Source organism: Zalophus californianus, chromosome 12 (assembly GCF_009762305.2).
Source record: "Zalophus californianus isolate mZalCal1 chromosome 12, mZalCal1.pri.v2, whole genome shotgun sequence".
NCBI lineage: Eukaryota > Metazoa > Chordata > Mammalia > Carnivora > Otariidae > Zalophus > Zalophus californianus.
This window is the reverse complement of record NC_045606.1, coordinates 69,335,261-69,359,089: the sequence shown is the minus strand read 5'-3', so window position 1 is coordinate 69,359,089 and position 23,829 is coordinate 69,335,261. Positions and strand designations below refer to the sequence as shown.

At 40.2% G+C, this 23,829-nt stretch overlaps 1 protein-coding gene across 10 annotated transcripts in view; it reads left to right on the top strand.

The window, feature by feature from the left end:
• The window catches only part of DOCK4 (dedicator of cytokinesis 4), a 428,555-nt gene that overhangs the window by 241,629 nt on the left and 163,097 nt on the right, over positions 1–23,829 (top strand). For all 10 annotated transcript variants that reach the window (XM_027573302.2, XM_027573297.2, XM_027573299.2 and 7 more), the window contains exons 12-13: positions 3,728–3,816; positions 19,486–19,611. In XM_027573302.2, coding sequence (XP_027429103.1) covers positions 3,728–3,816; positions 19,486–19,611 — 215 coding nt within the window. The remainder of the gene's footprint in view (positions 1–3,727; positions 3,817–19,485; positions 19,612–23,829) is intronic.

The window sequence follows — 23,829 nt, the reverse complement described above, 5'->3', positions numbered from 1 at the left end:
TGTCCTTACCCTCAGAGAGTTAACTTGTTCTTGGAAAACGGACATAGTTTTTAACATAAACTAATTAGAATTAGGAAGAGAAAGCGCAGGTGGGTGATTTCCCTTCTATTTCCTGTATTAGGAGTTGGCTAGCTCTGCCCAACAGAGTGCCAGGAAGAGGAGGGAGGCTTAAGCTTCGGGAGTTGGGATGGTCTCAGTTCTGGAGGCTCCAAGTCCTAGGTCAGGGTGGCAGCTCGGCTGATAGCTTCTGAGGGCTGGGAGGGACAGTCTGTCCCATGCCTCTCTCTCCTAGTTTCTGGTGGTTGCTGGCAATTTTTGGTGTTCTGTGACCCAGAGATGCATTGCCCAATCACTGCCTTCATCTCTGTGTCCACGTTTCCCTCTGTTATAAGGGCATAGTTAGATTGGGTTGGGGCCCCACCCCAGTGACCTAATATTAACTTGTTTACCTCTGTAAAGGCCCTGTGTCCAAATAAGGTTACATTCTGAGGTACTAGGTCTTAGGACTTCAATATTCTCTTTTTAGGGGGAGACACAGTTCAACTCATAGCATTCTACTAAGAAAATCACTTAATGTATTCCAAATCCTAAGTTAGAGGGCACCTGAGTGGCTCAGGGGGTTAAGCATCTGCCTTCAGCTCAGGTCATGATCCCAGGGTCCAGGGATCAAGCCCCACATCGGGCTCCCTGCTGAGCAGGGAGTCTGCTTCTCTCTCTCCCTCTGCCTGCCGCCCCCCTGCCCCACTTGTACTCTCTGTATAAATAAATAAAATCTTAAAAAAAAAAAAAATCCTAAGTTAGTTGACTTTTTAAATGCACATGGTTTCAGATCACCCCACCCTGAGCATCTCCCCACAGGTTTGGAAATTGAAAGTTGACATACAGTGATATCCTCACCGTCGGGTGAGGGGGAGTGGGTAGGAGGATGGGGTGGGGTTCCATCATTCCTGGTTTGAGGACCGTACTGCTGGCCACCTCCATGAGTGAGCTGGCTTTCGTTTCATTTCTGTCTGTGGAGTTGATATACCCAACATATGCCAATAGTTTTCCTATGTTAGGTTAATACAAATGGCCCACTGCCTGTAGGACATAGACTTCAAATTGTTTTTTGACCACTCCTGGAGGGTTTCATGGATTTATCCATCCTCCACCCAGTGCCCCCGGGACCTATGCCACACATTTGCTAATTAGTTGACAAAGATTTGTCTATAGCCCGTGGTTTAGGACCGGCAATCCTGTCTATTCTCTTTTAAGAGGGATATAATCGGTGACCTTGATTTTAAACTTGAAAACTTGGGGTGAAACTAGTGGGTAGTACAACTCACTGTTTTTATCATGTGGCAGCCCTCAATTTCCATGATAATCCTCTTTCCAAACTCTACTGGTGATCATAAAATATAATGTATTTGAAGTAATTCTGGGGAGAATTGGCCAGCATTTACACTGTGCTTCCTACGTGCGAGGAACTGTGTTAAGCATTTTCCATGTATCATGTGACTTTATACTCGTGACATACCCATGAAGCAGATGCTATTGGCTCTGATTTCCACGTAAGGGGACAGAGAGGCTAGATGATGCCCCCATTCGCCTGGCTAATTGGAACGGGAACCAGATTTGAAGTCAGGACTACCTGACTCCTAAACTTGAGCTGTCTCAGGTCCTATGCTTTCGGGTGTTATTTTGATACTGCTGTGTAGTAATGTGATAATGATGCTGTTGTGTGGCCTTGCTTTTTAAGAAAACTAGAATTCCTTATAAACAGTCTCATCATTTCTTAGGGTAGTCTTTCCACGTGTGGGTAACAAGCCCTATATTTATCTCGCCATTGGGAAAACAGGACCGATGGTCACATGCGTCACCCTTGATTAGGTAGCCTACTGAAGAAGACCTAGGAATTCTAGCTCTGCCTATGGGAGATGCTCGCTCTCATAAAAATAAATCATATTGCTCTTTGTGGTTGTTACTGTCTGTTTTTTATAAGCATCAAATAGGGTTTTAGATTATTCTTGCTGGAAAAGAGATGCCCTTAAAAATGCCAGCTCAGCAAATTTTGAATCTGTTTCAGGAAACATGCCAGCCAATCAAAACAGTCACTGTAGATTAAGAAGAAAGTGTGATTTTAGTAGAACATTTTAAAGAAGTGCCTGTTAGAAACAATTTGGAAGAAATTTCTATTTGTTAGTGTGACCGAATCCCTAACCCATCTGGGACTCAAATATGGAACAGTAACAAATACCTCAACTGAGCCTGGAAGCTATTTCAGTCACATACTTGAAGCTTTGATTTTACGTGGAGTTTTGGAGTTTTGTAGGTTAAAAGCATGAATTCTGGAGTCACTGCACTAATAGGAAGCAAGCCATCTCTCTTCCTTCCCCACTGAGCTGAAATAAGAAAACTAGAGGCAGAATATACTAAATTACAATTTAATGTCCTGCAGCTGGGCAGGTGGGATCGTTTCATTTCATCTTAATTTCTCCGCCTTCTAAGATTCAGTGCTCTGTCTGGTACCCTACTGTTAAGTTGGCTCAAAAATGACCTCCATCATGTTCATCCTGGAAAAGCATATGGTGATGAAATAAACATGTAATCGAATTGTGAACCATCAGCTACAGATGAGATCACAAGGAAAAGGAATCTACTATGGAACATTTTGATTGATAGTGTATAGAATCTTGATATTCAGGATCCTTGGAAGGGAGCATTTGGGGCTAATAAAAGTTAGTAGTGATTTACAAACATACTCAGGTGAGGGAGACAGCCCCCTCCACCCTCCCCACCCCCCGCCTAACCAGGGCAGTCACGGCAGTAAGGAAGGATGACCAACCTCAATATTTAGGAGCCATCAGGAGTTGCCAGACAAAGAGACATCCATCCATTCATTAATGCATCGCATGCTTTTAAGCACCCACAGTGTTCAAAATCCCAGGGGGGACACATATCACTAGGTCCTGGATCCATTCCTCAAGAACCTTAAAAGTTTCCTAGGTGAACTACAGCATGTGAACAAAGATGACATGAGCTAGCAAGTGACAAGTGCTAAAGGAACAAGGTACAGATGGCTATGAGAATAAGAAGATGGAAAGATGCCTCTGAGGCCAGAAGCGGAAAAGCTGGGGAACTTTGATTACCCTTCAGGGCAAGGGTAATTTTTAATGACCCCCTTGTAAGTTGTGTTAACCTCAGTTACATTTTGCTTGTTTTGCTGCATTTCGATGCTAACCAAACTTGGTCATATTATAGTAGGTAGAGACCCATGAATGAGAACTAAATTCATGGAGCATTGAGTATATGGCAGGCATTATCCTAGGCCCAAGCTTATTATTTAATTGTAGTATATTACCCCCCTTTTCACAGATGAATAAATCTAGGCACAGGGAGCGTGAATACCTTGCCCAAAGAACGTAACTCAGTTAATAGGGTTTTAGTCTGCCCTGCCTTCTGCTGTGTGCATTGTTCTCTGAGGTTTGGAGGTGAGGGGAACTCTCATAAATTGTGGGTTCATCACAGCCACTTCTGGCATGACGTAGGTGGTCATGCATTTACGAGATACAGGCATCCTGCTCATCACGGGGGCAGCTATCCCAAACTGACTAGTTTGGGGGAGTTCCCAAGGAGATTTAAGGAAGTTCAGTATGGTGGTTATTCCAGAAAGAGCAGGTGTGCTATTAAGGTCATTGTTTGATCTCATCCATTATCAAAGCTTAACAGAGTGTTGATGTTTTCATAGGTGTAACACAGAGAGTGAGTGGTACCAAATCCATGAGAACATCATCAAGAAGCTGAATGCACGTTACAATTTGACGGGCTCCAACGCAGGTGAGTATGTGGGACTGGCTGACTCTCCTTCTACTTTTCATTTCAGGCCTTTTATTTTACATATCTGTGTAAGAAGGAGATGAACTGCCCTTTGTTTTTCTCTGCATTTGCTTCATAACTTTAAATATGTGCAGCGAACAATCTGGTACGTCTCCCTGTGTTATGACAGGCTTGTAGTCATAACTCTCTTTAAAAAATGTCTTCTGTTCCGGTTTGAAACAAGGCAGAGTATCTGAATTTGTTCAATAATACCAAGTCGTGAGGCGTCTAAATTGTTTCCAGTTACTAAAACCCAAATGACAAATATGTTTGGGTTCCTGACTGTTGTGTGGAGTAGGTTTGATGGACAGAAATCCGTCAGTGAGGTCCAAGAAAAACATGCTTCACTGCCTATAGCTGGGAGCAGCGCTGTGTACTGGGAACATACATACAGGTTCATGTGTTGAAATTGGCTAGGAAGATGAATGATGTTGACTGCAGTTTCGCATACAGAAAAATGTAGGCACACTTGTTAAGGGAACTGAAATATATAGCATCATATGATACGTGGTACATATTCTTAACCTGGTAACTTCATAGATACTGCATTATATAGCATGTATAGTGACATCTTTGAGTTTGATCAGTGGACAATACTGGGTGACTATTCTTTGCTCCCTGTGGCCCCTTCAAACCCATATTGAAGCAAAATAAACTATGTAGCTGTGTGGTTTCATTGACATTAAAAAACAATGCAAATTTTAATCTATTTGAACTGAATGCGTTGTTTTTTAAGAGTAATTTTTAAAGTAACTTGAGTGTAGATATTTATGTTCTAGTCCAACCTGCCTGGTAATCTAGCAGAACAAGAATCTAAACTCAAACGATCTTCTTTTCAGAACTGTGCCCATCTTACTAGGCCAAACTGACCCACAAAGAAAAAGTAACTGCAGACAGAAACTTTTGTGGTTCACTGAGAGCCCTAAGCATCCACAAGTCACACATGTGGCAGCATTCAGGTTGTAATGAGTGGTGAGGTCAGTTTCTCCTCCTTTTCCCAAGAGCTGGGGAGGGAACTTGGGTTTAAATAATCCACACGAAGTCCTCCAGCTGCCACTAAATAAACAAGAGACTTGGAGCAGTTGAGGGCAGAGTCCCTAAAGGATCGGGAAGAGGTGGTAGTAGTAGAATACAACGTGAAGTGATAAAATACTTTATTTTCTTAAAAAGATTTTATTTATTTGAGAGAGAGAGAGAGCACAAGCAGGAGAAGCATCAGGCAGAGGCAGAGAGAGAAGCAGGCTCCCCGCTGAGCCACCCAGGTGTCCCAGAAGTGATAAGATACTTTAGAAACTGGGATATGGACTTGTCTTCACTTTTTTTGTGGAAGAATGAAAATAGCACTGGTGTATGGACCAAAGGATTTAATTTAAACATGCCCTCGGTAAGATGGCAGAGATACCACTTTTTTAACACTAATCTTGCCATATTCGTTGGTAGACTTCTAGCTAAATCCTGGTTAGTTTTGTTCTAAACCTTTCAGGGCTTCATGATACCATGGACTATTTTTTATCATTAATTACCCTCTAACCCTGTGCTGTCCAGTTCGTCGGGCACTAGCCACATGTGGCTATTGAGCACCAGATAGGAGGTTCACAGCACTGGAATCGAGGTGTGCTATAATTATAAAATTATAATTCAAAAACTTGGTACTTCAAAAAAAAAGTAAAATATCCCATTAATTTTATATTGATTACATGTTGAAAGACAACATTGTGGAGATAATGGATCAAATAAAATATGTTACTAAAATTAATTTTATTTCTTTTTACTTTTTTAGCATGGCTACTAGAAAATTTTTAATTTCTTTGGGAGCTCCAATTGTATTTCTATTAGATAGTGCTGCCCTGGACTTGATTTAAAGGTTTTTTTCAGGGGCGCCTAGGTGGTTCAGTCAGTTAGGCATCCAACTCTTGATTTCATCTTAGGTCATGATCTTAAGATCATGAGATCGAACCGCACGTTGAGCTCCTTGCTCAACACGGAGAGTCTGCTTGAGATTCTCTCTCCCCCTGCACCTTCCCCCCTCACATGCTGACTCATGCGCATGTGCTCTCTCTCTCTCTAATAAATAAATAAATCTTTAAGAAAAAAAAATAAAAGCTTTTTTCAATTCTTTTCATGCCTCTCCCCAGGAGTCCCACTACTCCTAATTTGCCTCCTATGTGAATAAACAAATGTAAAACTAACCCTGACCTTGTGATTTTTCTCATGCATTGCCTTCTCTCCTTATCATCACAGATGCAGTCTTGACTAAGCAGCATGTGTTTGCCTGCTCCAATCGATTTTTTTCCCCAACTCCTTATTGCCTCCAAAGCCTTTCCTCTTTCCATTATTCCTCTTGCAGAACAAAATTCCTCTGTTCTTGGATTGTTTGAATATATCATTGTCCAGACTCTGATGTGATTCCCAGTTGCCTCTTGAATCATGGTGAAGGTCTCAGTGATAGGCTGTGATGTATACCTCCAGATAGATTCCTAACATAACAGATTCTATATCCTGTGAGGTCAAGGTTCCAGTAAAGCCAAAGTACACATTTCTTTCTGCTTATAGATGAGAGTCATCTTAGAGAGATTATAGCCTCTAAGAGCTTTGCCTGTGGAAATAGGATGTCCTAGGTTGGAATCAAAGTTTTACTGGGATAACAGTAATATCATCTTCTAAGTGTTATTGGGGGGGCCAGTGCTTGATACGGATGAATATCTATTCCTTGTTAGCTATTATCGTTTACTCTCTTTGGAGCCATCATCTAGAATATTCTACCCCTTTCTTAAGTCAGTTTCATTTTCTGAGAGCGGGTCCTGATTTGATATCCTTAATGAAGACTTTGAGAATGACACAGTTGGATTATTGATAGGTTAGATCATTGAACTGGGCCTTCCTACTTCGTGTCTTCCATCTTGTCTCTCCTGATTTGATTGCTAATATCTCTTCCTAGGTCTTTTCAATTTAATTGTTGTCCTTGTGATTACACAGATTAACTCCAGGAGGGAAGGGCAGCACATTCTATTTCCTTAGGAAGTTCTAGGTGCTTATAGACATGCTCCCCATATTCCATGTGCTTTGTCAGTTTTATTGACCTATGGACCGCTTATTCTTGCTAGAACGCTGAATGAGACTACCAGTAAGTGACATCTAAACCACCTTATTCCCTGAGTGCTCCCTGGTCTGTTTACAACCATCATACTGAAATGAAAAACTACTTGCTGCATCTTTGGAAAGAGTGAAAGGAGCCATTGTACTGTAGAGCCCTGCATGAAAGATTTCACCTTTGGCAGAATCCTTCCTCCATTTTGCTGCCTACTGCAATACTTTGATTCCTAGGCAGCCAGCTTATATGTTCTTTATACTTGGCTTCTGCTGCAGAGCCCTGTCTGTTTTCCTGTTCTTATGACCACCCCTCTCCATACTTCTCCATTTCAGCCTGAGCCCCAGCCAGCTGCCCGCCGCCAGCATCTATCTGCCTTCCCTTCTGGTTTTTCCACTGAAGTTTCTACCCGTCAGTCTTGGTGGATGATTGTTCTATGTCACCTTGATCTATTCTCCTTCTTGTAGAAGGGCACTTGTAAGAACAGAAGAGAGATAGTCAGGAGCTATTTGGCTTTATTATTGGGAGGGAGGCCCTCTAATGCCTTACTTAAAAATAGTGGGGGAAGCGGGGTGCCTAGCTGGCTTAGAAGAGCATGCAACTCTTGATCTCGGGCTCATGAGTTGGAGCCCCACTTTGGGTATAGAGGTTACTTAAAACCCTTAAAAACAAAATAGTGGGGAAAGGAAGGGTACACAAAATTGAAGTTGGAAATTGGGGTGCCTGATGTTCAAACTATCACAGTGGTTAGATCGGTTGACTTCCATTGTTTTCTCCTTGAACCATGGGATTGTTGATTAAATGGAAGCAGTGCAGTTGGATGTTTTCAAGAGAACTGAGTTCATTCAACAAAGTACTTTTTTTCCTGCTTTCCTCCCACTATTCCTTGGTCACTGATACTAAAAAAAGAAAAAAAAGAATAAGTTTGAATTAGTTTGGGGAACAAATTCTACCAGCTAATTTCCAGGTCCTTTATGCTTCATTGATGTCTTCCTATCTCTTGGAGTTGTAATTTTGTCTGTTTAATAGATAAGGGATTTGTCTAGTTAACTGGGTTTTTTTCCCGCCTCTAACCTAAAACTTATATTGCAAAGGCACATTAACCACTACCTTCGAGTTTAGAAACTGGGAGAAAATTGCAAGTGATCCATTTAGCTTTTAAAGATGAAAAAAATAATAATTGAATTAACATATCTCTCTGGTCAGATTTAGCTAGGTTGAGTAATTCGAAATTTCCACAGTTGTGCTCTGTGGGAATTTTAAAATCTAAAAGTAATATTGTAAGAATTTGAAATTCTAAAAATATTCATGACATGAGCCTGGCTTAGTTTTGTTGAGCAAATGGTTATTATAAATGTCACCTCCAATAGACATTAACAGTTGAATGCTAGGAATGTGAACTAAGACTGAGCCAGTGTGATTTACTGAAGCAAATTCACTTCTATGACTTGAAGTAAATTGTGTAAAAATCATTGGCTCTGGTTCAGTATGTCCTGAGAGAAGCTTCAAAATCTTTTCATATTATCTGTGTATTTATGAAATCCTATTTCCTGCAGTTTGCACGTGTAGTTTACAGCTAGAAGAAATCATATTGACTAATCAGGTCAATTTCTGCAATCTTTTTTTGCCTTCGCAAGGTGAGCATACACGGTTGCATTCCTACCAACCGTACGTTTTAACCCCCGCAGAAAATTCAAAGGAATTACCTAGATGAGGAGCCCATGGATGCAGAGAGAGCAGTTTAACTCCATATAGGAAGTGAACAGTGTTCTTTCTTTGGCTGAGGTGAAAGGAGGCTTTTGATGGTTAGATTGCATTTTGGGGTTGGACATCCTACCCTTACAGTGCAGTGCGGTCATTTAATTCAGTACTATTGAACTGCTAGAATTCTTGAGGATTGTATCAATGCTCCTGATTTTTGAACATTGCATTTAGAAACTTTGCTTTCTAATATTGTTAAAAGTAGCTGGTACTTATTGGCACCATCTCTTGGCTAGAAAGGTGGGATGTGACCTTTTTGCTCACTTTTGAAATTCCCTAGCTATTAAAGCATGCTGTCTTTTTTATTCTTTTAAAGCTTTTTGTTTTCAACCAAATTTACTTCCAGAAAAGTTGCACGGGTAGTACACAGAATTCCTAATTTCTCAGAGGTTAACATTTTACTACGTTTGCTTTATTCTTCTCTCCATACTCGCTTGTGCTCTCTCTCTCTATAATCATTTATAGCATTACTGAATTGGTGTAATTCTTAAGGTTGCTTCAGTGCTCCTAATGTTTATATATATGTGTGTGTGTATATATATACAGTGTACATAAAATACACACACACACAAATATATATACATACATCACACACACAACACATACATTTTTCCCCCTGAGCTGTTTGAGAATGAATTGCAGGCATGATTCCTCTCTGCCTCTGCTTACTTCAGAACATGACAACATAACCAAAGTACAATGATCAAAATAGGACATTAACATTGATGTAATGCTCGTATCTATAGATCTTACTCATATTTCAACAGGTTTCTCGATGTGCTTTATAACAAAAGAAACCCAGGCTATATCACATGCAGTTGTAATGTCTTTTCATTTTCCTTTAATCTAAACCATTCTCTTTTAATGACAGTGAGGAAAAAAGAATTTCAAATATAGTATTAAACTATGCTTTAAGGTATTTTTAAAGCTTCATGCAGTATCAAAAAAAAACAAATTATAAACTAATGGAAGTAATGATTAGAGCTTGATTTTTGTTCTCCAAATTACTTATATTTTGCTAATTTAGACATAATCATTAGCAGTACTGTTTGGAAGATTTGGTATATAGAAAAAATTTGCAGGTTATAAAAGCAAGTATTTGAATAAATTAAAATAATTGGATGTTAAGTTATACTCATATATGGTATGTTCTCTGTACATTTTTTTAAAGATTTTATTTATTTATTTGACAGAGAGAGACAACAGTGAGAGAAGGAACACAAGCAGGGAGAGTGGGAGAGGGAGAAGCAGGCTTCCTGCTGAGCAAGGAGCCCGATGTGGGGCTTGATCCCAGGACCCTGGGATCATGACCTGAGCCGAAGGCAGACGCTTAACGACTGAGCCACCCAGGCGCCCCTCTCTGTACATTTTTAAAAAATAGTTTTCAGCCAGTGGCTTACTATGTGCTTTGTGTTTTGAAAAAATTACAAATTAATAATAATGACTATTATTATATACCAGTAAAAAACAAACAACTTTTTAACCTTGACAGAATCCTTACGTAAACCATTGAAATGCCGATATCCAAAATCATAATAAGGACATTTTAAGATGAAAATTCGCCTCTGTTAAGGAGGAAATGTGAATTTCCTCTGAATGGTCTCATCTACTCCTACAATTACAGCTTCTGCTGCATGCCAGTGGGCCCCTCTCCATCCCTCATTCCTGGTCAGTAAATTTCTTTTCTGGTTACGACTCACTGAAAGTAAACAGTTTCAGATGTCTCTTCTGTCTTTTAGTTTGATGTTCCATAACTTAGGTATTCCTTCAATCTTATTTTTGCTGTAACTCTTAGCCATCGGCTAACCACTTCTTTAAAGAAAGCATTAAAGTCTTCCCAAAACTTTGAAATAGCAGATCTGTGGACTAGAAGTTATAATTACAAGAGTATTTGTGCATACTTATACCTTTTACATGATAGACCATAGGCATCCCAATCGATAGGGTTACCTATTCAGAAATCTCAGGAAAATGATCTTCAGAAGATGAGTATAGAGTCAGACCCTTTGATTATCCTCAGTGGTGTCAAAATCACATCCTCTACTAGTTAAGGTGATTTAAAGAAACAGTCAGGGATAGGCACATTCACAAACTGAATAATACTGTTTGAAAGTCAGAAATAGAGGTGTGACTATTAAGAAACGAGAGTGACTTTCTTTTACTTTATCTTTTTTTTTTTTTCTGTAAGTTGGCTTTGAAAGTATATCTGAAAGAAGAGCTACATCCCCAAATTTGAGCATTGGCAACATTAATAATATACTGTCTAGATTTTCAAGATGGAGACAGTGTTAAAGAACAGTTGTTGTTTGGGTAATCTGGTCCTGTTGGACAGATATTTAAGCAACTAGGCCCCTCCATCATGTAATTAACCATTCAGGAGGTTTCTAGTGCTGTCACAGCTCCCATTTTAGTTCTTTATCTAATCTGGCTCATTTTGACGCTCTAGTATCTTCCTAGTGCTTCTGACTTTTGCTTCATTGACTCATTTTCCAACAGTGCTATCTCACTTGACAGTGCTCCTGCTAGACATTTGGCTTCCTTTCTTTCCTCCTCTTTGAGATCCTGTCTCTGACATCTCTTTGTAAATACCTCCCATAATCCCACCAGGGTTTTACTACTTGATGCAGCCAGGATCTACCCCTGAAAGTTCTCTCTGGCTTGGAGTTGGACCCATATTAGATAAATGCTTCTAGTGTATTTATTTTAAAAGCACATTTTACTGAAGATGATTTTATGAAAGAATCTAATAATACCATCTTTTGCAAGTTTTGCTGCTACCTCATGATGTTAGTGATTTTGTACTTCAAGTTTAGAAGTCCTAGCAATTATGTTTTACCCTTTGCCCCTACCTCCCAAACACAAAGTATTCAAATACTATCGAGAAATAGTTTTTAGGGGCGCCTGGGTGGCTCAGTCAGTTAAGTGTCCAACTGTTGGTTTTTGGCTCAGGTCACGATCATGAGATTGAGCCCCATGTCAGTCTCTGTACTCAGCAGGGATTCCGCTTGAAGATTCTATCCCTCTGCCCCTCCCCCACCTGCTCTCTCTCTTTCTCTCTCTAAAATAAATAAATCTTTAAAAAAAGAAAGAAATAGTGTTTTTAGAGTTTTACTGCAGAAGAGCAGCCTGAGGAGCTGCATAGATGCACTCCAAACTGAAAGCTATAACTGGTAACGATCGTATATTTATATAAGATCTGAACATTTTTCTAAGAGCATACAGTATATAAAGAGATACTTATTCAGGAGTCAGACTAAATCTTGATAAGAGTAGAGAGAGCTGGTGACAGCTGTGCCACAACCCACTTGCTCCTTCTCATCTGCCCCTGCTCAGTATGATGGATGTTCTACTCCAGGCACATGTGACCAAGAAGATGAGACTCCTTCCCTGAGCTCTCAGTCATGGGATACCATGTCTGATTTAAGAAGTAAAGACTCCCAGCATTTTTCATCTCCCTTAGCTCTGAGTTGCAGAGGCTACATTTCTGGCAAAAGTGGCTGAGAGGTAGGGGGGGGTCTCCCTTCTTCTACCCTACCCCCACTCATAGGACAGTGGCTCTTCCTGAGATGCAGCAGGCCAAGAATATTGGAGCATCAATTGCGCTTGCCCCAGCTTGCTCATTGGATGGAGGTGCCACACAAAGAGAGGCAATTGAAAAAACCAGAGATTACTGCCCCAGCCTGGTACCTTGCCCATGAGGCAGACGTGTCACTCTAAAGAATGGACCACTGTACCCACCTCCAACTCTGGAGTAATGGATCAGAGATACGTCCCGGGGGCAGGGGGGAAGAGGCAGTTCATAAGGAGAGAAGATTCAAAAGCTGTCCTGAAAGGAAATGACTTTATTCAAAACAGAGTATGGGGAAATTTAAGCCTGTGGGAATTCTTGAAAGTGGAGACTTTGGAAAAGTGCCTTTTTTTTTGTTTGTTTTGTTTTGTTTTGTTTTGTTTTTTTTAAGAATGAGGAAAAATGAACAGAACCTCAGAAAAATACACCATCAAGTGCACCAACATATACAAAATGGGAGTAGGAGAGGAGAGAAAGAAAAGAGTAGGAAAAATATTTGGAGACATACTGGCAGAAAACTTCCCAAATTTGATGGAAAACATTAATCTGCACATCCAAGGAGCCCAGCGACATCAAGTATGATAAGCAGGAAGAGATCCACACCCAAACACATCATAGTAAAAATGCTGAAAGACACAGAATTTTTGAAAGCAGCAAGAGAAAAATTGCTCATCATACACAGGGGAACCCCTGGGAAATAAATACCTGACTTCTCATAAAATAGAGTGGAGGTCAGAAGGCAGTGATGACATAATCAAGGCGCTGAACGTTTTAAAAAACAAAAAACAAACAAAAAAGCCCCACCAAAGTGTCAATCAAGAATCTTCGATCCAGCAAAAAAAAAAAACAACAAAAAACTATCTTTCAAAATTCTAGGCAAAATAAAGAAAAGCAAAAAACAAAGAATTTTTTGCACACAAATCTGCTTTGCAAGAAGTGCTAAAGTTCTTGAGCGCCTGGGTGGCTCAGTTGGTTAAGCGACTGCCTTCGGCTCAGGTCATGATCCTGGAGTCCCGGGATTGAGTCCCACATCGGGCTCCCTGCTCAGCGGGGAGTCTGCTTCTCCCTCTGACCCTTTTCCCTCTCGTGCTCTCTATCTCTCATTCTCTGTCTCTCTCAAATAAATAAATAAAATCTTTGGAAAAAAAAAAAAAGAAGTACTAAAGTTCTTCAGGCTGAAAGCAAGTGACCCAGACCATAATCTAAATCCTCATGAAAAATAACACCGCTAGGGGCGCCTGGGTGGCTCAGTCTTTAAGCGTCTGCCTTCGGTTCAGGTCATGATCCCAGGGTCCTGGGATCGAGTCCCACAGCTGGCTCTCTGCTCCGCAGGGAGCCTGCTTCTCCTTCTGCCTGCCACTCCCCCTGCTTGTGCTCTCTCTCTCTGTCTCTCTCTCGCCCTCTAACGAATAAATAAAATCTTACAAAACATAACACCATTAAAGGTCAATTATACACCTATAAAAGGCTGTATAGATGGCTGTTTCTTCTCCTTTGTTTTCTTAACTAATCTCAACTCTACACAGCCACATTTTCTGCAGTTTCTCAGGTCAGACACTCAGGAGACTTCCATGATTCCTTGTTTTCTTTCACTCCCCCACATCGAATATTCCATAAAGACATGACTTCTTGTATGCCAATATGTAGCTTTTTTACCACTTTTCCCCATCTCTGTTGTAACCATATCAGCATGGCCTCCATTATTTCCTGCCTTTGTGTCTCTAGTATCCTTTAATTGTGCTCATCAGTTCCACTCTATCTACCCAGTCCCATTTGCCAAATAACACTAAGAAGACTTTTGTAAAACACAAATTGGATTGTGGTTCCTTTATTTAAAATTCTCCTTTGACTTACTGTTGTGTTTAGAAAAAGAGTAATTAATTATGGCCTCCATGAGTCCTGTTTATTTTTCTGGCTTCCCCTGTACAATTAGGAATTTTCCCATCTTCCCATATGTCTGTGCACATTGCCTACTTGTATTTATCACTTATATTTGTCATTTTTTAATTTTTGCATTGCTCTACATTCACAGCTACACGTTATTTGGTTCATTGGTGGCAAAAAGGCTGATCTAGTCTAAAATTAATTTTGCCTGCTACTTATAAATCATGCTGTGCTTGGCATTTTTTATATAAAAGTGCAGAACTTCATGAATTTATAAGGAGCCATCTTATGGAGTGAGTTAACTTCAATTCCTATGAAATGGGAGCTACCAAATAATCAACCATGTTTGATTTAACAGATACGAAGCCTTTCTTTCCTGTACCTCTGCTCTGTAGGCGGAGCTTCATCGTGAAAAATACATTATTTTGTGACAGTCTCAAGATTAATCAATGTCTATGCTTTGTTTAAAATTAGATATCAAATCATTGTAATTGGCTCTTAAACATCAAGGCAGATAAAAACATTCAGTTTAATGATTGTTTCTTTTAAAAAGAGGAACAGTTCTCCCTTAGCAGTTTCATTTTTGGTACTTAGATTAAGGACTGAGAAAAAGTGATTGTAAAACATGATTGATATATTTTGTGAAATTAAAAATCTAACCTAATTCTTCAGCTTATTGGTTGTCATAAATGCCTGTTTTTTCCAAAAAAAAAAACTTCCCTGAACTTTCAAATTCCCTCAGTGTAAAAATAAAATTGTATTTTTTTAAATTAAACACTTTTGAGTATAGTTGATATACCACGTTATATTAGTTTCAGGTGTACAACACATAAAATTTTAGTTAGAAGTCCCAGCCCCAGAGATAGCAGGTAAGGTGAGGACAGAGAAGTCGGCTGACAAGGAAAGGAATAGAAACAAAAATACTGCTCTGAGAACATACCCTGTGTCATAAATGACCATTCCTGAAAGGACAGGGCTAATTCTCAGTTAATTGGAATGGGTAACTGTTTGATTAGTCTCTCCTTAGTAGTGATGAGTAGTTTCCTCATCTTAATGCATTATTTCTTGTTGTTCTGGTGACTGTTGTACCCAACCTGTTGGTTTTTGTCATGGTAATTAAGGGCCACAATAAAAATAGGATCAGGAGTTTCCCTGATTGAAAAATAAGTAGTATTGCAATGGCTCTTTGTGGTTTAGTGCCTGTGGACTCACACTATATCATGTTTTTTCTTTCTTTTATTGAAAGTACACCACTCTTGGGGCGCCTGGGTGGCTCAGTTGTTAAGCGTCTGCCTTCAGCTCAGGTCATGGTCCCAGGGAGCCCTGCTCCGCGGGGAGCCTGCTTCTCCCTCTCCCACTCCCCCTGCTTGTGTTCCCTCTCTCACTGTGTCTCTCTCTGTCAAATAAATAAATAAAATCTTTAAAAAAAAAAAAGAAAAAGTACACCACTCTTGAATGTTGCATGTTGAGTGTTGAGGGAGGTTTTTTTTTTCCTTTTCTTTCTTTCTTTCTTTCTTTCTTTGTTTGTTTCTTTGTTTGTTTTTTCTTTCTTTCTTTCTTTCTTTCTTTCTTTCTTTCTTTCTTTCTTTCTTTCTTTCTCTCTTTCTCTCTCTCTTTCTTTCTCTCTCTCTCTCTTTCTTTCTTTCTTTCTTTAAATGGAAACTGAGTTGATAATTTAGGAAGAGCCAAGTAAATTGTGGTGAAGCCCACAGTTCAGTTGGCCTTTCCAATTCTTGACTATCTGTGAGCTCTTTAGTTTGAAGAAATTGAGTCACCTCAAAATGGCAGTACCTTTTCCTCTCCTCCAAACTGGTATCACTCAGCAAGACAAATGAAATCATTACACCTAGGGCTTTAATCTATATCTTCTAAACCTCCAGAATGAAAACTGCCGAACCTTCTAACCAAATTTTAGGATACATTCAACTCTTAAATGCAATGTTCCCCCCCTCAGTAGTATTTTGTCTGATATCCCCCTGTCATTTCCTCATTTCCTTCACTTATCTACTAGCTGGCTCCTCCCTGTTTTCCCCTAATTGGGTCCTCTCTATCCTTTTGCATTCTCTAATCTCTATGGCACTTACTGTTTAGAGTACATTGATGTATTTCTCTTTTCATGTTTACATATATCCTTCCCTAATACATATTGTTTTTCTATCTTGGATTTTCTTAAGCACTGTCTCTGACTGAATGCTTTTCTTTTTTTCATTATTTTATCCTTTGTTAGGTATTCAGCTCACGTTAAAAAAAAAAATCACTAATGGGTAAATGAATTCTGGCTCCGATAGGGCAAAACCAGAATACTAGTCACTTTACCATCTTCCAGCCCCTACCCCTAATAGCATGATGTCTTTGCTTTTCATTTACTTTTCAGTTCTTTTCTTCCTTTACACGTGCTACATAATGTTGCCAGTGTCTCTGATCGGATCCTTTGATGAGAAGTCCTAGTAAATTGATCTTCACTTGCAAAAGAATTTACAGGACCTCAAGAATTTTGTTAAATCCATCTGATTCTCTATTTGAAAGCATTGTTTCTGGTACCCCAGATTTGAACAGTGTTCTTCCCAGCGGGAGGGACTGTTCTTATGTAGCGTGTCTGGCACACGCAGCTATTCACAAATATCAGCTCCTGATGATGTTAGTGGTGATGGTGATGGTGTGGGTGAGTATTTTGAAGGCAAGAGGACTGAAGCGGGAAGAGAACAGAAACACCAGTAATGAGGTGGGGGTAGTGGGAGAGCGTGAGTCAGGAAGAAATAGCTGCTGGGACAGATGGATTATAACACATGTTAGTTTGTCTTCATCCTCCTGCCTCTGGGTTTTAAAAGGAACCAATAGCACGACATAGAAGTATCCCAAAGCTGCACTGACTGTTTCACCGTCCAACCATCCAGACCATTTATACTCCCCTCTGTCATTCCTTGTGGATATTGGGGGACAGATGCACCTCCATTCTGCTGCCTTCAGTCACCCAACTCAAATGGAGTGGGGGCAGGGAGGGGGATGAAGGACAGGTAGGTAAAAATGGAATGAACATTTAATTAAAGTTCCTGAGTACTTGCCAGATTTAACCTAGCCTAAATTCTTTAGGACCCACACACCAAAAAGTGTGAGGACATGATGATGCCGTCCTGCCCTGTTCTTCATTTCTTTAGTCCTTGACCCTTGGGTATGCCCCATCTAGGTCAGATTTGAGCCCCAGGAAAGGCTCCATCTTCTCTCTGAGCCTAATGCTTTTTTTTTTTTCCAAACAAATTTTCCTGATGTTTTAACCACTTCATCGAACACCAAGCAAACAAACTAACAAGACACTGCTTTTGTTGTTTGTTCATACTGTTCATACTGTTGAGGGAGAACCAAAGGAAGATCCTTATGTAGATGTGTGCTAAATAATCTTTGCATTTCTTTTTTATTCGAGCATGATTGTTGTCATTCTTATGGTTCATGTTTGAGATAGCTTTGTAGTACAATAAATTATGAATGGGGAATAACTTGCACATGGTAAGTCATGATATAGGTAGAGAATCTTTGGAGCACAGATTTATCATCCTCTTGAGTCCACCATCCAAATACATTTTAAAATTGAGTTCATACTAGGTATTTACTCAAAGGGTACAGAAATACAGATTCAAAGGAATGCATGCACCCCGATGTTTATAGCAGCATTATCAGTAATACCCAAACTATGGAAAGACCCAAAATGTTCATTGATAAATGGGTAAAGAAGGTGTTGTATATTGATATACAATGAATATTCCTCAGCCATCAAAGAGAATGAAATCTTGCCATTTGCAATGACATGGATGGAGCTAGAGTGTATTATGCTGAGTGAAATAAGTCAGAGAAAGACAAATACCATGATCTCACTCATGTGTGGAGTTTAAGAAAGAAAACAGATGAACATATGGGAAAGGGAAAAAGAAAAAAAGGAAGAGAGGGAAACAAGCCAGAAGAGACTCTTAATGATAGAGAACAAACTGAAGGTTGATGGAGGGGTGGGGGTGGGGGGGTGGGGGATGGGCTAGATGGGGGATAGGGATTAAGGAAGGCACTTGTTGTGATGAGCCCTGGGTGTTATATGTAAGTGATGAACCACTGAATTCTACTCCAGAAACCAATATTGCACTGTATGTTAACTACCTAAAATTTAAATTAAAAACAAATAAGAAAATAAATTTAAAAAATTGAGTTCAATTTAATGATGACTGGAAGTTTTAAAAATAAGTCTGCTTTGATCGGCTTCATTTTCTATCACTAATGTAAGTAATGGACTTTTTTCCATTCCTTTTGTTGTTGTTGTTGTTTCTTGTTTAAAATAATAGAAGAAAAACAAGAGGGAATTAAAAAGCAGAAAGAGAAGTAGCATCTCAGAAATATACAAACGTAGTCACAAGATGGCATTAATTTCTGTAGTTCTTGCCTGAGATTTGGGGGGAAAAGAGAGGAAAAATGTACACTCTAGTAATGTCACTATAATTGGGGTTAAGAAAAAAGGTAATTTTACTAAATATCCTTCTATTTGTCCTGCTAAATTCTTCTCAGTAGAAAATAATACCATTAGGAGTTTCTAACGCACATAATATTAATAGAATCTTGGTTTTGTTATAATCACTTTTGTTACTTAAGTTTTTAAAGATAGATTTATTTATTTATTTATCTGAGAGACAAGAGAGGGTGTGCATGAGCAGGAGGAAGGGCAGAGAGAGAGAGAGAGAGAGAGTGAGAAAATCCCAAGCCGAGCGTGGAGCCTTACGCAGGGCTCATTGGCACGACCCTGAGATCACGACCTGAGCCAAAACCGAGAGTGAACACTTAACCCAGCCAGGTGCGCCTTTTGCTTAAGTTTTAAGAAAATGTCTATGAATATCCCTAAAATCCTTGAGTAATTATATGACTTTATATTTCTGTCTACCTTTATGGTGTTTAGTAAGTATTCATAGGTCTTATAGAGTTCAAGGACCTCTAGGGACAGGTAGCCATGGACAGTTGCTGGCGTGAATGTCTGTGCAGGGACATCTCCGTCTGGCGGGGGAGGGGCTGGAGAAGAGGTTGTAGGGGGTAGAAACCAGACTTCCTCTTTTTAGTGTTCTGCTCAAGTTTTGTTCACTCGCTATGAACCTCCTTAAACACAGGAAAACTCAGGTAGTCAAGTTGGAAAAATGTTTTCTAGAAACGATTCCTATAGATTGTTTGGATTTTTGTCTGCATAGTAACCTTTCATTTAAAACAATGCTATTATAGTTGTGGGCTTGTTGAAGCAAGTTCAGATTTCCATTCATGCTATTTCTGTCCTTCTATTTTTTACTCTGGTATCTCTCATTTATTTTAGGTTTAGCAGTTTCCCTACAGCTATTACATGGAGACATTGAACAAATCAGAAGAGAATACTCATCAGTATTTTCTCACGGAGTGTCTATAACGAGGAAGTTGGGTTTTTCTAATATTATTATGCCTGGTAAGTGACTTGGGATGGACCAAAGGTTGACATATGGGTATTATGTCTATTTTTGACACTTGAGAAATTTTTCAAATTGTCAGGTTTGAAGAGTTCAAACGGACCATGCTAAAGAAGGAAATGAGGTATATGATAATAAATAAGCAAAAGTTTCTTAAAAATATCTTTACATTTTGGTTATAATAGGGTGGGTAACTTGGAGGGCCATGCCGCTTCCTTTATGACCATGATAAGAAGGGAAACCGGGGTAGGATCCAGAAAATATTTTACCCTTTGATGGAAAATGTTGATGAAGTCACTTAGGGGAAATCCTTACAGGTTTTGATAAGAATAATTACTGAGCAGCAGTTCGCCCTTCTTGGAGGATTTTTCTACCAAGATATGTATATGTAAATAAGCAGCCATATGCAAATACCATATGTATTTCTACACCCTTCCTAGTTCTGTTTGAGATCTATTCACGTCTCTTTTCACAACCTAAAAGGACTCAAAAAAAGTGTCTGTTTCTAAGTAGGGAAGGTGGCAATTCATGAGAATCACACTGTTCAAGTAAATGCCAGGTAGTAGCTTTTCTCAGTGCCCCACATCCCACCTTCTACAACCAGGAGAAAAGTAGACCAACTGAAATACTCTGAAATTGTGGACAGTATTTTTAGAAAGGAGATCAGGTAAATCTGTTTAAATCCCGTGTGTGCAAGCAAGCGCGGGAAGTTGCATCTGACAGGGCTCCCGGCACAAGTGTGAGAGGGATGGTAAGACTGCTGCGGATGAAGACCTGATGGGATGCACAAAGTGACCAGCATTGCCCTGTTGCAGCATCTCAGGATCTCTTTATGCAAATCTGTTCGTGCAGGGAGGGCTCAGGGAGAGCCTGGAAATTTCCTGAAATGACCTGACCTGGCCTGGGCACCCGCTGTGCCTGAGCATCTAATGCTACTGTTGTTGAAAATGACTGTTTATAGAACTGTTTACTTGGTGGCCTGTTACTCAGCGACTCTCTTCATTATTTCCTTCAGTTGCTATAAATAACTGGTATTTCCTTTGTAACAAAGAAAAAATTTCATGCCACTGGGAAGCAAATTGATGGGTAAATCTAATATAAAAAACATATTTCCAGACAGAATGCAGACAGCTGCTGGAAGAATTCCTCAGCTTGGTCTCTGGGCAGTATCATTGAGAAGTGGAGAAACATAAAGCCACATGACACTTCACCAGCTGAATAATTGTCTGGGATGTGCTGTGCTCATGCCACTTCTGTCTGGCTTTAATGATGGAAATGAACTTTGTGTGGAAGAAGGCTCGCATCTGTCCCCCCGGCTGCACCACATTACAGCGGCGAGGTTTGCTCTGCCCAGGAAATCAGTCCTCCCGGACACAAGTCCGCAGTGCTGGGGATGCCAAGAGATTATTTTAAAGCTCTTGCTTCTTTTTCTCTTCTCCTTTTTCTTGTGTGGCTTCTTAATCTTCCAAATTAGAGGAAGAAGGGAAAGACATGTGTATTTACATAAACAGCTGAAAGCAACTTTAAACTCAGTGGAATTTTTTTCCATTGGCAAACATATGTTCATTGTTCTGTTTCCCTTTATTTTCAGAATGTTGACTTGTCAGTTAATTCTCACTGGTGGCTCTAATGAAAACTTGAGCGGAATTCTTCAATGAGAAAATGTATGGGCACATTTCTGAGGCCAGTATTGCCCTGACCGTCTGCTGGCATGGTTTTTTCTTTTCACTTTCTAGACTCATCCTTCAGAGTTGATTTGTGTTCGGATAGGGATCTGGACAGGTGAGGGTTGTGCTTGGACCAAGGGGACAGATTCATCAACACAGCTGCCGCGTCCCCGTAGAAGGAGTTTTCTGTGGTCTTGACACTGACAGGAGCATACACAAAACTCCTGTTGAGCATGATAGCATGGAATCTGTGCCAGACTCTTTTTGGAATGGGAAAAACACAGAAACAGAAACTCTCCCCTTGGTCTGGCAGCTGTAGGGGCATGTGTCTGAGATGTCATCTAGTGTGAGGAGAGGTGATCTGGCCACACGCTTTCCAGCTACCATGACCCTTCCCTGTTGCTAAGGGTCGGTCATCCAGCACTTTGTTTCTTAGAGTGCCTAATTTTCAAAGAGGATAAGTCACTTTCTTTTGAAGCTCCATCACTGCTGCCTACAAACCACATAACTCTGCCGAAAGTTCCATCGTCTGCTCTCTGACCCATGATGGGGAGGGCAGCAAAAATATTTCAGTCCGTGCTGTCCAGTGGAAATGTAATGAGAGCCACAAATGTAATTTTAACTTTTCTAGTAGCCACTTTCAAAAGAGTGAGAAGAAGGAGTTGAGATTAATTTTAATAATGTATTTTATTTAACCCACTACATCCAAAATGGTATCATTTCAGTAGATAATTCATGTAAAAAATTCTTAATGATTTATTGTATACTCTCTTTTTTTCACCTCCATCCTTGAAGGCTGGGGATTGTTGTCCATTTACAGCATGTCTCTTTTCAGCCAAGTCCCATTTCAAGTACTCACTTGCCACATGTGGCACTGGTTACGGTATTGGACAGCCAGCCTCTAAATGTCTTAACAGACCGTACTGTATATCGGGAAGCACGAAGTTTCCATCCACCAGACATTTTGGAGCAAAGCTGGCTGATGTGTCCGGAATGTCATGGGAGGTCAGGCCGAGCCCTCTCCCACCCTGAAGGTCCATTCTCATTCTGACTTTAATGGTTCTTTCTAGGCAAAATGGTCTTTGCTTTAATCATTGCCTTCCTACTTTATCTTCCCCATTTGTGCCCTGTTCCCTTGGAGGCTTGTTCCCATGTATCAACTAGTCAAACTGTCATTCTTTCTTGGGAAACCCCTAATTAATTCCTTCCGGTACATTCAGTCTTTCCTAGGAGGAAAGACTGTGAAGCTCCTAACTCTGAAAGGAATTAAGTAAAAGTTGTGGAGTGTTGGAGGAGGGAGGGGTTGAGATTTGGAGGCTAGAGGCTCACGCTGAAAACAGTCAGCAGAGCCCATGTTTCAAGTGGCTGCCCGTGGAAGTAGCTTTGACAGTGTTCTCAAGATTTACTTAAGTTTATTCTTCAAGCGTCATTCAGAGTAAGCCTCTTTTTTCTTTCGTTGTTAGGTGATGATTCACATAAGTCAAATTTCTCTGTGGTCAAAGTTGATTAGATAATGATTTACAGGCTAGGGTAAGAGAAATGTTGTACATATGTTTGTCTCATGTTTAAGAAGATATGCAGTTTTTTTTCTTTTAAGTATATTATTATTCTTTATCAGTCACTGACAGAGACATGCATATCAGCAGATGGAATTGCCTGAGATAAGCCTTCTTTGGGTAAAAGCAGGTGGAAGCCAGTATGATATGATTTGATCTTCCTTAAAAATACATCCTAAATCAAACCTCACCACCCCTCAGTCCGAGTCACTGGGCCTCCATGTCATATACGTGTAACCACTTGGCTGAGACCTGAACCCCACGATCATGCTAGGGGTGGGGGTCATAGTCTTTCAGCCAATGAATACCACAGTGATCCGAGAGAGGTGGAGGCTGAGGATCCTCCATGTTATGCTGAGGTGGGATTCCAGCCCCAAATCAGAATGGGGGAGGGGCTAGTGCCTCCAAAATGTTGAAGTTACAGACCCCATTACTCAAGGGTGTAGGACTTTCTCCAGCTGGCCCTACCAGAGGTCCATTCCTCATCCTGGAGTGTGATGGACATCAGAGAGCCACAGCCCATCCCTATTCCTGTCTTGACAGGAGTCAAGACAGGACTGGCAGGCCTATCATGGGTGCTATTGTAGTGTTTGCCATTGTTTGCTTAAGAGGCATAAGCAAAACTCAAAAAGCTATGCCCCCCAAAAGTTCAATATCTCATAATACTCTCCTAAAGTAAAACAAAAATGAGAATAACAACAACAAAAAAAAGCAGAGAAAACATTTCACAGAAGTGCACTCTATGTGAGAACTCCAAAGTTCAGTTTTCAACCCACCCGTAAATGTTTCCTTTCTGTGGTCTGCTTTGATTTCCAGTTACCTGTGGTCTGTCCCTGTCCCACCCCCCACCCATGAACGTATCATGAAGTGATAGAATCTTGGGAATGGATGGCATATTGTATTAGCTTCTTAAAGTTGCTGTTACAGATCACTACAGATGGGATGGCTGAAAACACCACAAAAATACTATCTTCCAGTTCTGGAGCTCAAAAAT